This window comes from Pteropus vampyrus, unplaced genomic scaffold, assembly GCF_000151845.1.
Source record: "Pteropus vampyrus isolate Shadow unplaced genomic scaffold, Pvam_2.0 Scaffold32, whole genome shotgun sequence".
In the NCBI taxonomy this organism is placed as follows: Eukaryota; Metazoa; Chordata; class Mammalia; order Chiroptera; family Pteropodidae; genus Pteropus; species Pteropus vampyrus.
Window position 1 is genome coordinate 9,306,684 of NW_011888813.1, and position 13,084 is coordinate 9,319,767.

Below are 13,084 nucleotides of genomic sequence, written 5' to 3' on the forward strand. Positions count from 1 at the left end.
TGAAAATCACATTATTTCAAAGTCTAGTCATGTAGATTTATTTTTATTCAGGAATACATGGGTCTTAGAAGCTACGTCATGCAACATTTTAAGAGTGACATTCAAACGGTATAACTTAGCCTTTGTAATTTCCTTATAATCAAATTATTACAACAGGCACACAAACATACATATATTACTCTTTAGGATTCCATTCTTCTAGAGAGCCCTTTCTGAATATTTATACTTGGGTCTATTGTGCTTTAAACAGGAGTCTTAAAAACAATTTCAGGTTTAAATTAATATTTTGTTCCTAAGTGACAATGGTATCCACTGGCAATATTCTTTTTTCACTCATGTGTCCTGAATCTTCTTCTTACGTGGTTGGTTTCTGAGTAGCTCAGAGTGAGGCAGATCCACCGTACTAAGTAAATCCTGTCTCATAGCTGACAGCACATACACACTTAGTGGTCACAATGTCAAGGTAAACTGCTTTAGCAATTCCCACAGAAACGGGAACCAACCCTAGGATACTGTAGTTTGGGAAAGTGGCCCTAGATTTGACATTTTGGAAGTTTTGTATTTTGGAGCAGCAGCCTCAGAAGAAAGAACAAAGAGATGGCTCCTCAGTTAAACGTACCAATCGGTCCTTACCTACTCGTCAGCTCTCACTGTGACGAGGCCATCTTGGCCTGGGCCATAGGTGACACTCTCCCTCTTTAATTCAGCCTGTTTCTTCTGCCCGCTGGGATGGGGGTGGAGGGACTAAGAAGCTAAAAGTGACCTGAAGGGTGAACGTAAGGGGATTAGGGAGCTAAAACTCACGTACCTCCCGAATATCACAGCACCTTCTGGTAGCCTTGCAAGTTTGGGCTATGGTTTTAGAAGATGAGGTGAAACTATTACTAACTCTTCTTTCAACCAGAAGAAAATAAAGCCTCTTCCAGGCTTCTTTTTGATTTTATTTGTCAGAAAAGAACAGAGTTTTAGGTGGAAGAACTCCAAGGAAATAAGTGAGTCACTGAGAGTGACAGGCCTAGAATTTCCCGGGGACACCTCCCTCTGCGGGGTGGAGTCAGCCTCCATACTGTCAAGCCCCCACTCTCCATCCCAGCATCTCGGTCTAAGGATAGATAATACTGTGTTTCTGTACACACGAAGGCATCCGCATTTACCATCCTGCACGTACTCTCGTCCTAGTCATCCTACATACTCTTACGCCTTACTCTTCTAAAACACTTCTGAAACAATGTCCACTCTTATCATTTCATCTGTAAAGCAACACATACATTAAAACACACTTGTTTTTAACAAAAGTGCAACTGTTTTTTCACTTCCATCCTATGCAATTGTCTTTTTACTTCGTTTTCAACCAATAAAATCAAACTCATTTAGATTTAATAATAATACTGAAAAAAAACAGTGAATCTGATTATGCTCTTACATTTTTAAATAATGTGCCTTCATTCCCAACTTTCCCTTAAAGGACTCATTTCAGTACTTTAATGAGTTGAAATCTTGTTTAGAAGGTACAAATATATAGAATTTTTAGGATAAAAAATTTTCTGAATATAAAAATGCTGTCTAAATGCTTCAAAATAACACTTTTAGATTCTTCTTGCAGTTTGAGTTTGGTAACTAAACTCTTAAGTACCCAAGGTTTTTTAAAAATAAAAGATAGTAACATGGTTTTAAATATAAAGTTATAAAGGAATCACTTATATCTGTGGATCATCCTCATGGAAGGTTCAGTTTTTCGACAAGAAAACCCCAAATATTTTAGTCATAAAATAAAATTCCACTATCAAAAACTTGTTTAAGATAGAAACCTATGCTCCTTAATGATTGCCACAATGGCCGGGCATAGCTTCGGTAAAATACAGAATTGTCTGGAAAATACAATCTCCAAAATGTGTACCAGTGCTGCGAATCAGACAGCCCGGAGCCGGGCGATGCCCGCGACGCCAAGGCCGCCTTCTCCGCCCCTTCCCACGTGAAAGGCTCCCGCTTCACGCCTGCGCAGTGCACCGCCACGCGCACCGCCACGCGCACCGCCACGCACTGCCCGACGTAGCGTTCCGCGCAGGAGAGCGTGGAGGAGAAAGTACGAGTCAGGAAAGCACTTTTCTCAGCTGTAAACGCTTCCCGTGATCAGGGCCCCTTGAGAAGCCGTGGGAGCTTATATGAGCCTTGAACTTTTCAGGAACTGAATGAGAACCCGATACACAAACGTGTACTGGCAGAGGGTCTGCACCATCATCATCCTCTGCTGCCTCAGCATGTCCAGCACCCTGGGGATGTCCAGCACCTGCAACAGAGAACCGGCCACGAGGGTAACGCACCCCGCGAAGAGCGACAGGGAGAGGGGGGCAGTTTGTGTCCTAGAGGAATATGGTTAGGGGACAGGCAATCTCCTATCTTAGCGTCTTCTATTAAAAACCCAAGAAACTGTGTACGGCCATGTCCCCCTGAACGTGCCGGATCCCGTCTGATCTCGGAAGTTAAGCAGGGTCCAGACTGATTAGTACTTGGATGGGAGTCCACCTAGGAAGACTGGGTGCTGTAGGTGTTAAATTTTTTTTTTTTTTTTTTTTTTTTGCTAAAAACCCGAGAAACTTTGTTCAGAGAGGGCCGTGTAGGTCACTAGGTCCCTCTCCTCCCCAACACTGTGCGGGACCCACTCCCCCCTCCCGCAGCACTAAAAGAGGAAATAAGCACCTCATTGTGTTCCAGACAGGCAATCATGATCTCTGACAGGATGACGACGCCAGTCCTGCCCACCCCGGCACTGCAGTGGACCAGCACGGGAGGGTTGGGGCTTCTCGGTTCACTCGTGCTATTGGTGTGGCGGCGGACAGACTGGATCTCCTCGAGGTATGCTGTGCAACATCCATGGGTTGGAAAATTACTCACGGATTAAAACATATCAAATGGACAATTTTCATATTATTCCCACTGACCAAGCTGAGAGGACTCCAGACAGGGAGCTGGGTGCCCGTTAACCAAGCCCGGCCCCTGAGTGACAGTGGGATCTCGGGCGAGTCACTGACTCTGTCTGGACTTCCATTTTCTCATCTATAAAATGAAATGGAGCAGAAACTCTCTAAGAGTCAGTTATTAGCGTCTGCTTGCTACTAAATTATACTTCAAAATCTTCTTCCATTTAAGCCTCCCCCCAAACCCTTAAAATTTCGTTTTAAAACAAGTCCGACGCTTATACGAGGCAGCATAGAGGAAACAGTTCAGGGACGTGAGTCTTCCTCTGTGTGGTTCAGGCCGTGCTGGGAATGAAGACACTTACACAGAAATCCCTTGAGGTCCTCTGGACAGCCGTGCTCAGGCCAGTCCGTGTACTGGAGATGCCAGACCGTCCTCTCCTGGCCCGTGAGAAGGTGCTTCATCTTCAAGCCTGTGGTGGCATAGCAGCCAGAGTCTGTGCGGAACCGGGTTGTGATCTTAAACCTTCCGTAGGTGACGGTGTTGTGCCTGGAGCCGAGTCGCGGCCAGTACCTGAAGCTCTTCTCCCTGCCGCCCTCCTGTCAGACAAGCACGCGGACGGTCAGAGCACGAGGCACCACCACGCGACGGGCGCGCTCGCAAGCTCAGCGTCTGAAGCTCAGACCTGCAGCCCCACCCCACCTTCTTCTCTAAATCGGGGCCCGACACGGTCAACTTTTCATTTGAGGCTGAGACAATCCATTCAGAGACAGGAGGACTCACCTCTTCTGCTGTCACCATTGCTATAATAGCAATTCCCTGTTCCCACACCATCTGCCAAAAATCCTGACAGGTATTCTGTAATGGTCCCTGTGTTGCAATATAATCCCATTCAATTCCACTGACAGAGACCTGAGATTAGAAAGGGTTAAAAAAATTAATGTGTGTGTAAGACCTGTATGTATTTATGCATGCATAGACATTTGTTTGTGGTAATACTAAGTGAACTGGGGAGAAAGGGTCTGGTGGGGGCCCAGGGGGAAGCTGTCACCATTTCGTCAGGCAAGGACCATGAGGTCCCACACTGGCGAGCAGTAGGTCCACCAGTTCTGAAGCTCAGACTTCCCACTATTCTTCACTGTCGAACTCCGTTACACAGTTCTCATCCACCCAGTCAGGAGAGACTGGGTGAGTCATTTCAAAGAAAGGCTCGCTTGTTAAATAAAATAAATTATGTGCAGATGAAAAAGCATGTGCAGAGATTCCCAAAGACGGTCAAGGGTACTGGCATCCGCAGGCAGATCGCCAGGTCTCTCGAAAGCCTCAACTGTGAAACTAATCTCATCAAACGTCACTTGCAAACTAAAGAAAATGTGGGAGAGAAGAAAATCAGCATCTGACCACAGACCCTTCTTCACTCACCAGAAGGAAATTTGTCCTTCCCAAAATAAAGAACTGACTTTCTAGCCAGCATGAGCAAAGTATGCAGTAGTGGAGAAGAGAGAGCATCTGGCTTTCCTCACTACCTGTTGTGAATCATCACTTTTTCCATTTTAATGGGTGTCACGTTATCCCAGTTAAATGGCATTATACTATTTCCAGGGAGAAAAAGTGGCAGTGCTTCTTCGAAGAACAAAATAACGTTTAAAAATGGTTTTAAGACTGTGCAGTGAGAACAGATGGTGCCATTGTAAATAAAAGCTTTGGTGAACACACCGAGAAACCGAGACTTTGGTTACATAAAAATGCACGGAGGTTTGTCACAAGGAAAAATCAATTCGGCTGCTCCTGAGAGAATGTATGAGTTAAAAAAAAAAAAAAAAAGTCTTCAGACTTAGAAGGACAAAGTTCAAATAAGTGCTTTGGAGTCCTGACAATGCTGCTGGGGGCACAGTGCTTTACCACGTGGAGATTGCAAATGTGGCTTCGGCTCTGTTGGTAAACACTCTATCCAGCCCTGCTGTATGGACTTCCCAGCTAATAATACAGTTTCTCACAACGGTTCAAAACTAAGGTGTTTTTTAGAATAGAAGCGTGACTAGAATTCTAACATTCCTGTAATTTAACTCAGACCTTCACGCCCCGTTTATTATTCTAAACGTGCCGCTCACCTTCATATGCGATGCATTGATGTAACCAGTGTTGTTTTCCTTGGTTGGGACCAACTCTACCCTGGTGTCGTCATAGGGAAGGACATCCGGGAATCGATTCCTTTCTGCGTTTTCAGGGAGTCGTGCTGTCGAGCACTCCCCGTCCACCAGCCGTTTTTTAAGAATTCTTTCATATTCTGTGAATACCATTCCCTGCTCTAACCGCTGTTCCAGGATTTTACACTGTAGAATACGTGGAATAATGTGAATACAGTTACATTGCCACAGCTGCATTTCGATTGTACATTTTAAATCTTGTTTTCTGCTTCAAGCCTAGCATTATGTGTTATACTGAAAATTCTAGGTGAAACCAAAGTTAAATTTTTAACAAGCCATAACAATGATAAATGAAATAACCTTACTGGTGAGAAATAAATGCAGTTCTGTTTAAAGGTGAAACTTGGCCTAAAGCAATTTGTGGAATTCATTTTCTCTAAATTTATGGTCAGTTTTGTGATGGCCTATGAAACAAAATTCTCCTAGAGAACACTAAATCCTGGAGTAAGAGAATCAATTTCAAAATCTATGAACAAATGCTTCAATTTTATAATATATAATTATATAAAAAACTGAAAGCAGTAGTAAATTCTGGAAACTAATCTCCAGGATAGATTTGTAAGTGAATTTTTGCTTAGCATAATTTATGCCTGTCTCAGTCACAAAGGAAGCTTTGAAAAATTCAGTTAACTGTTTACTCTTAAGATAAAATTTCAGCAAATGAAAGCAATGTCTGCTTTCTTTCCTGTGTATACGTGTTCATATGCATTTATACGTTTCCTCTAACTTTAAGGCCATCAAAAATCAACACAGCCACAGATGGCTGGAAGAAGGTAAAGAACAACATTCAGAAACAAAAAAATCAACGCTCTTAGCCCAAAGTTATCTATTAAGGTATTAGGTGCAAGTCTGCCCCAGTGCTGAGGTCCAGATTACAAAATTCCTTAATGCTCATTTGTGATTATTAAAGGTGACAGAAAATGCATTATCATCTCAGGAAGAAAATTTTTAGCATTTCGTCTGCTATCCCAGAGAAGGGATACAGCTAGGGTGACTCAGACATACCCTCTCATCGTTGGTGGCTCTGGCAGGCACATCCTTTCCTTCAGCAGGCAGAGGCAATCGAGATAGGGAGAGTCCATTCAGGGCAGCCAATTTGAGAGGACCGATTTTTTTTGCATCTACTCGGCTCTTTTTCATTCCCTACAAAAATATATGTATATATGAAATATACACAAATACAGCCCCTTTGGGGGGAAAAAATGTCATCGGACTGAAGACTCGAAAGAAAAAGAGGGAGCGTTCTCCTTTGCCAACAACCACAAAAGAACTTACGCGCCACAGCCGCACACACTTGATTAACAAACACTGGGAGGAAGGCATTCCTTTCAAGACCAAAGCCCTGATAAGTCTTCCAGATAGGAGGTTTTGAAATGCAGTTGGTTTCAGGGTTCTGTTGTAATGACAGGTGAGGCTCCAGGCAGACAGCATTCCTTCCCAGAACTCCCAAATCTCAGAACATGGCACATCAAAAATTCAGCTGCCGTCTTCAAAAAGGGTTTTAAATGCAATCACCTGACTGCAATAAGCTTTTGTGATTTTTTTAAAAAAAATATATAAATTAGTTCTTTAAATTATTCTGAAATAAATAAGTAAATGTTTTCTGCGGTAGCACTCTCTATTCTGTTCTGTATTATACTGCAGGACTTGTGTGACCTGAGTTGGATCACCAGACCTCTCAAAACCGCCACATTTTTAAGCCAGGGAGATAAAACAGGGCTGAAATCTCCATCATGACACCAGGAGGCCCGGGTACGAGAGCTTCGGCAGCATGCTGTCTCCTGAACACAGACTTTTCCTACAGTTATTATCAAAGCTAGTGATTTTCTTCTCCAAGGAGAACAAGCCTAAGAATGCTAAGCCTCCTTAGATATTCTACAGCTCCTTGGAATTAAAATGATACTAGCCCCAATCTGGAAGAAATGGTTTTCTCAGTTCTGTGTCATCATAAGCCAAACCAGCTCTACCAGCCTGAGAGGGAGGGAGGGTTAGGGAGACAGGAACAGGGAGAGAAGGAGACTAAAAGTTTCCTGCACAGGCGAAAATTTCATGATCTTCATGTGCGTAGAAAACAGTGATATGGTGGTAAATGTTTAACAGCTCACACTCCAGGGTGGGAAGTTCTCATCTGTAAAGTTTGCCAATTTACACAGGGAGAACACTCCCACCATGGCCAATTTCAATCGGCCAGTGTAACATCACGATCACGAGGCTTACAAAAGCCCTGACAATTTAACAGCTCGTGCCAGCTAGTGTAAGATGGCTCCAGCACTTCTCTGCCTGAAAATGACTCAAAATGCCCCAGAACAGGCATGCTGGGTGAAGGGTCGTTCTAACGCCAGTGTCTGAAGAAAGGAGCATATAGTTAAAAGTAGCCCCCAATACCCCTTTACTTGGCCCAAATTAGAGTACGAGAAAGAGCATGTGGTTTTAAACGTACAACCTGCACAGTGATTTCTTACGTGAGAACCACCACACAACACCAAGGGTACAACAAAAGAAAATCTTCACGTAGCAGTTCAGGCCCTCAAACCAGTCTACCCACCTTCTTCACATAACAAGTTCCTGGAGGTGGGGGTGGGTGGAGGATTCTAAAACATTCCTGCTTATCTGCGATTTATTTGTTTTTGATACTAAACCTCTCTAACCTTAATTCACATTCGCATATGAACTAAGTTTGTTTGTTGGAACAAAAGATATAATGGCAAACCTGTGTTACTACGAGGGGCGAGGTCAGAAGGCTTAGTACAGGGCAGGGCTCTTCAATTCTTGGGAAGCCGGTAAGTTAAATGTATGTTGTGACCTTATAGTAATCAGTTAAATTTGACCTAGCACTTTCTAGGTGCCAAGACCTCACTTTATCACTTTATCCCCCCAACGACTCTCTGGGGTTGTCTTCCTTCACGAATGAGGAAACTCAGGGAGGTGAAATAGCTTGCCCAAGGTCAAAGAGCTGCCTCTTTATACAGAGAGATGGTCATCAGTGTCAAAACAATAAAAACTACCTTTCATGGAAATCTGTTATGTTGCATCACAGAATTCAAAAAGCATTTTTCATGCCTATCCTTACATGGGATTTAGCACAGTGCCACAGCAGGCAGAACAGAGATGATTGTCCCCAATGTGACAGCTGAAGAAGCTGAAGTTCTGGTGCATAAGGGGTCCAAGCCCACTGAGCAGAGAACTAATAAAAAATGGCAGGGTCTGGACTCAGACTCAGACACAGTTTTCTACTCTTAGGTCCTTTCCTTCTGGTCACAGTTGCCACACACCTTCTAGTAAAAAAAAAAAAATCCTTTATGTTAAAAGGAGCAGAAGCATAATCCAATCACATAATGTTATTAATGCTGTAGGTTTTGAAAGTCAATGAGGGAGAAAATTTGTGTTTTTAGAGAACCAAATTGATCAAAGTCCTCATATTTAGCAGAACTTGCCAGGCCCATTAAAAACATACAGGGACAATAGGCTTGAACACTTGACCATACTCAAGTGTTGGGGAAAAGACCCAGTTCACACGTAAAAACGACGGCCAGTTCTTGATGTTATTAGAGGAGCATATTAACTATGAAAGGGTCTCGTCCAGCTGGCTCAGGGGCTCGAGCAGAGTTGCCCTGGAAGACATGTCCACAGCCTGTTCCCACCCTGAATCATGAGCCCACAGGCTCCACTTCGGCCAACCTAAGACACAGGTAGGTAAGTGAGAATTAAAAATAAACTTAAAATTCAAATCCAAAATTATTTAAAAGAAAACACATTTAAACCCATGACACGGTTGTAAGTGATGTTGGTCTGTGTACACTTATCTATTTCAGAAGCACAATAATATTGTATGAATATTTTTCCCACTTATGAAGATATTTATAGCATCTCAGAGGACCTAAACTACTAGGCCAGAACCATATTTGTGATGGGCCCTCAAGTCTAGGTTTGTAGTCCAACAGAGATGGGCAGAAAAGTCGTAGCTGCCCAGGACATGGGGAGACGGAATGGATAGGTTAGTTATTTAATCATGTAGCTTGGCCAGAAGGCAGGACAAGGGGTGTGGAGGTACAGGCATGAGGAGCCAGGAGCCTGAGCAATGCGACAAGATGGCTTAACAGTGGACATGCTGACATGACAAAGACACAAATGCCTGGCCAGAACGTGAGGACTCAACGTTAAAAGGTATCAGTGGAAAGACAGAAAACAGCCATGCTTAGATAAGCAACTGTTACTTAATAAAATATTATATACAATATAACTCAGAACAGTGTAAATAGAACAGAGGTTATAGAGATAAACATGGGTTTAAAATTCCAGTTCAGCCCCTCACTAGCTATGTGACCTTGGGAACGTTACTTAAAAATTTCAGTCTATTTCCTCATCTGCAGGAACAATAGGCCTGTTGTAACTTGGACACAGTAAAGCAGATGACATGCAGGGCACATGGTACATGCTCTGGGAATGGCAGTTGGGGTCGTGTTTTGCTTTTACATTTTGCTTCCAATCTTTAAGAAGTGCTTAATTAGTTCATGGTTATTATACTGAAAATTAAAGAGCACGTTTTCTACAAGGAACCTTCCTTAGATTCTTAGTTCATTTACTCTTTTAAAGACATCTGGAGCTCTCTTGACAGAGTGCCACCTCCCCAACTCCAGAATCACTGCCCGACCTTCAGGGACCCCGGCCGCACATCTGCCGCTGCAGCCATGTGACTCCAGCGTAAAGACGCTTTGGGAGCATTTCCGTGGAGGCTGCTCTCAGACATCGCCCAAGCAAACGCAGCAAACAGAACAGCGGCTGCTTTGGGGGCAAAGGGTGCTGTCAACGGGTGGTCCCAGGGCAATCCTGGCTAAGGTCGTGGAATTAACTTCCTCTCCCTCCCCACTGCCTTGCTAAAACGCTTCATTCTTTCTTTCCTTTCCATCCCATACCATGCAGCCTCCTACATTTACATGTTCACTTCGTTTAATTATCTCTAGAAAACCACTAAAATTCTAATCGATCCCATTATTTCCACGGACAATCAAACACAAACGTGTTCCAAATAAGATAAAAAGAGTCAAACATCGGGGGTGTGGGGGTGGGGGTTCAAAAATTGAAAGGAAAAAAGGTGAAAAACATCAGAAGCTGGGGGTCAAAGGAGAGACAGAGGGGAGGAAGCGTAGAGAGAACAGGCTGAAAGGGCCTGGTCCCGGCTGGGGCACACCTGCGCCACACTCGTCCGGGCTGGGACACACCTGCGCCACACTCGCCCCGGCTGGGACACACCTGCGCCACACTCGTCCGGGCTGGGACACACCTGCGCACTCACCCCTAACGGCGGGAGCCCTTCCACGACGTTCTTCTTTCCGGACAGGAGGTCTGACACTGGCCTCTTCTTCAGGGAGTCCCTGCGCGCTCGGTACCGCCCCGACGTGGTGAGGTCGGACTCGGACATGGAGGGAGTCAGCAGCCCGTCCCTCCTGGGCCGCTGGGCCTCCGCAAGCATGCGCACGGGGCTGCCCTCCCTCGCCCGGCGCTCAGCCTCTGTGACGTGGCACTTGGGCTCGAGAATGTGCAGAGGACCCGCGACCGGTGTGACCGAGGCACAGGAGTAGCCAGATGGCGGCTCTTGGGAGTAACTCCCCCGGGACTCAGGTGCCCGCAGGGAGAGCGCAGCCCGTGCTTTGTTTTCCTCCTCAAAATCCTCCTCCTCCTCCTCACTGCTGTGTATCAGCATGGTGGCGTCAGAAAGGGATTTGTGGTGGCCGTATCTCAGGCCCTCCTGCTCGTCCGGCTCTCCTCGCTTTGTTCTTTCGATGAAAACATTTGGCTGCGAGCCTGCGCTGATAGCCCGCGGCGCCACGTCCGCGGCCGAGGCCGACATGGTCCTCTCCTTGAGCCTCAGGCCCTCGAAGCTGTGCGTCAGCCCAGCCACCTCGATGCTGTTCCGCTTCTGCAGGTGGGCGTGCCGGGCCGCGGTCAGCGGCTCGCTGACCTCCTGGAGAGAGTGCGCCACCGGCAAGCTGTCTTCTTGGAAGGTCTGGACCGAGTGGTGGACCCGCCTGGTGATGAGATCCGGGTTGCTGCTGCTGATGAAGAGGTGGCGGGACAGGTCCGGGGTGCTGTTGGCCGGCCTCGGGGGCGGGTAAGGCGGGGGCGGGCGGTACACCTGCGTCCTCATGATGTTGGGGGCCGGGTACTCCTGGGCCTGGAGCTGCACGTTGGTCAGCTCGGGCACGCTGACGGCGCCCACCACGGGCCGCCTCTCCGCGGGGTAGGGGTACGGAGACTGGCTGTGGAAGCTGTAGTTCAGATTGAACGGGTAGTGGGCCGACTGGGGCGAGGAGAGGTGGGCGTGCTCCCGAATTTCGGGCTGGCTGTAGACCAGCGCGTCGGGCCGGCTGTAGGCGTACGAGTTGCCGATGCTGAGGTTTCTCAGCGAGCGGCTCTGCCTCTCTGCGTGCGCCATCCCTCTGTTGAGCTGCTTCATCACCGTCTCGTAGTCAGGGGTCGGGCGGTAAGACGGGGGTATCAGGGCGCTGTGCCGGTGGGATGGGACGTAGTCAGTTCTCATGACGTCACTCCCAGTGATGCTCGGGTTGGAGGACATGGGCGAGGGCTGCAAGCAGGGCTGAGGGTTGTTCAAGGAGCTAGTGCTGTGTGCGCTGTAGACACTGCCGTTCCGGACCCGGCCGCTGAGCTCTATCTGTGCTCGGTCCAAACTTGTCTGAGAGTGACAATAGCACCCGTTCTGGTTGGTCACAAAGAGGTTATCTGGGGGACATTTAAAACATATTTTTAAATGAGATTTCTTAAACCTATTAAATTACTCCAGACAAATATTGACATAGGTCCTGAATGTTGATGGCATTTTCAATGCAGCTTATAAAAATCCAGGCTGAAGTGGCCTGGCTTTTTACCCACATAGCTAAGTGACCTGGGTATGTCACTTCCTGGGGCCCCGGCTTCCTCGTTTATAGGACCGCGACTGGCTCTGCCTCCTCTAAGGGTGGTATCCAGGGCCTGGCACCTGATAAAGATTAGCCAAATCTAAGCCCAATATTAAGAGCACAATTGTGTCATAAAACATTGTTTTTCTGAAAGTCAGTGAGATGTGTTTTACCAGAGACTTTCTGGAATGCTGGGCAGATGCAGGCAGAGATACCACTAGAGGCATGGGGCCACTGACTGCTTTCTCTCCCTGGTGGGGGCATAGCCCGCTGATGCTGAGCTAGTTCAAGTACCAGCTGTCTGTAATTCCTTAAGTGGAATTGTAGGCTATTTGTATAAATTCTTCCAGGATGAGCATAAAAGGGCAATAGTTGATCAGGGCCTGAGCCTCTCCCAGTCCAACAGTGTCACCAGAAGCTGTGCATCTCACTAGGGGCCAGAAGACAAGTGATCGCCAAAACAAATGCTCCAGTCTGGTGTGTGGACTTCATTATGGTGGCACAGAGCCACGAAGAAACGGGATGCAAACGCAGCATTGCATTTGTCCTGCAGATGCACACTGCTTCCTTACTCCCATGCTTTTCCGGTATCTGGACCACACATCATCTGAGTCTCTGCAGTCGCCCTTTTCTCACGGCCAGCACAGTCTGTCTGGACCAGCACAAGCCCCACCCACCTGATCCCCCTGCCTCCAGGCACCTCTGTGTGCCCCGTGAACCATCCGTTTGTGTGCCTGTATGTGTGAAAACTGTGCTAAGAAGGGATGTGGAGGGGGATGACTGAAATCTGGGCAAATAAAAGGGGAAAGGTAGGTACAAAATCACCGTAATTCAAGGAAGTGCTACAATTTACAGGGATACATATTGCAGAAGTCCAGAGAAGGGAAGGGTCACTTCCAGCTTGGACCTGTTGACAGGCAGGGAAGAGAAGCTCAAAAACCACCCACTGGCGTTACAGGTGGGTGGGGCAGGCTGGCCCAGCTTTCGTCAGTAGCCAGGTCTACCTCCAAGTGCACGCGGGATGACGCCTCCTTACCTCTGGAGATC

The 13,084-nt window shown here is 46.6% G+C and overlaps 1 protein-coding gene and 1 pseudogene across 2 annotated transcripts in view; one reads left to right on the top strand and one right to left on the bottom strand.

The window, feature by feature from the left end:
- Positions 1-22: 22 nt before the first annotated feature.
- Positions 23-13,084, bottom strand: part of PTPN21 (protein tyrosine phosphatase, non-receptor type 21) — a 60,168-nt gene continuing 47,106 nt past the window's right edge. For both annotated transcript variants that reach the window (XM_011357123.2, XM_023528840.1), the window contains 7 exons: positions 10,417-11,861; positions 6,129-6,266; positions 5,028-5,249; positions 3,700-3,828; positions 3,281-3,515; positions 2,698-2,858; positions 23-2,287 (listed from right to left, as the gene is read on the bottom strand). In XM_011357123.2, the coding sequence (XP_011355425.1) occupies positions 2,159-2,287; positions 2,698-2,858; positions 3,281-3,515; positions 3,700-3,828; positions 5,028-5,249; positions 6,129-6,266; positions 10,417-11,861 (2,459 nt within the window). In that variant the 3' untranslated portion in view covers positions 23-2,158. The remainder of the gene's footprint in view (positions 2,288-2,697; positions 2,859-3,280; positions 3,516-3,699; positions 3,829-5,027; positions 5,250-6,128; positions 6,267-10,416; positions 11,862-13,084) is intronic.
- On the top strand, positions 2,430-2,548 carry LOC111737897 (annotated as a pseudogene).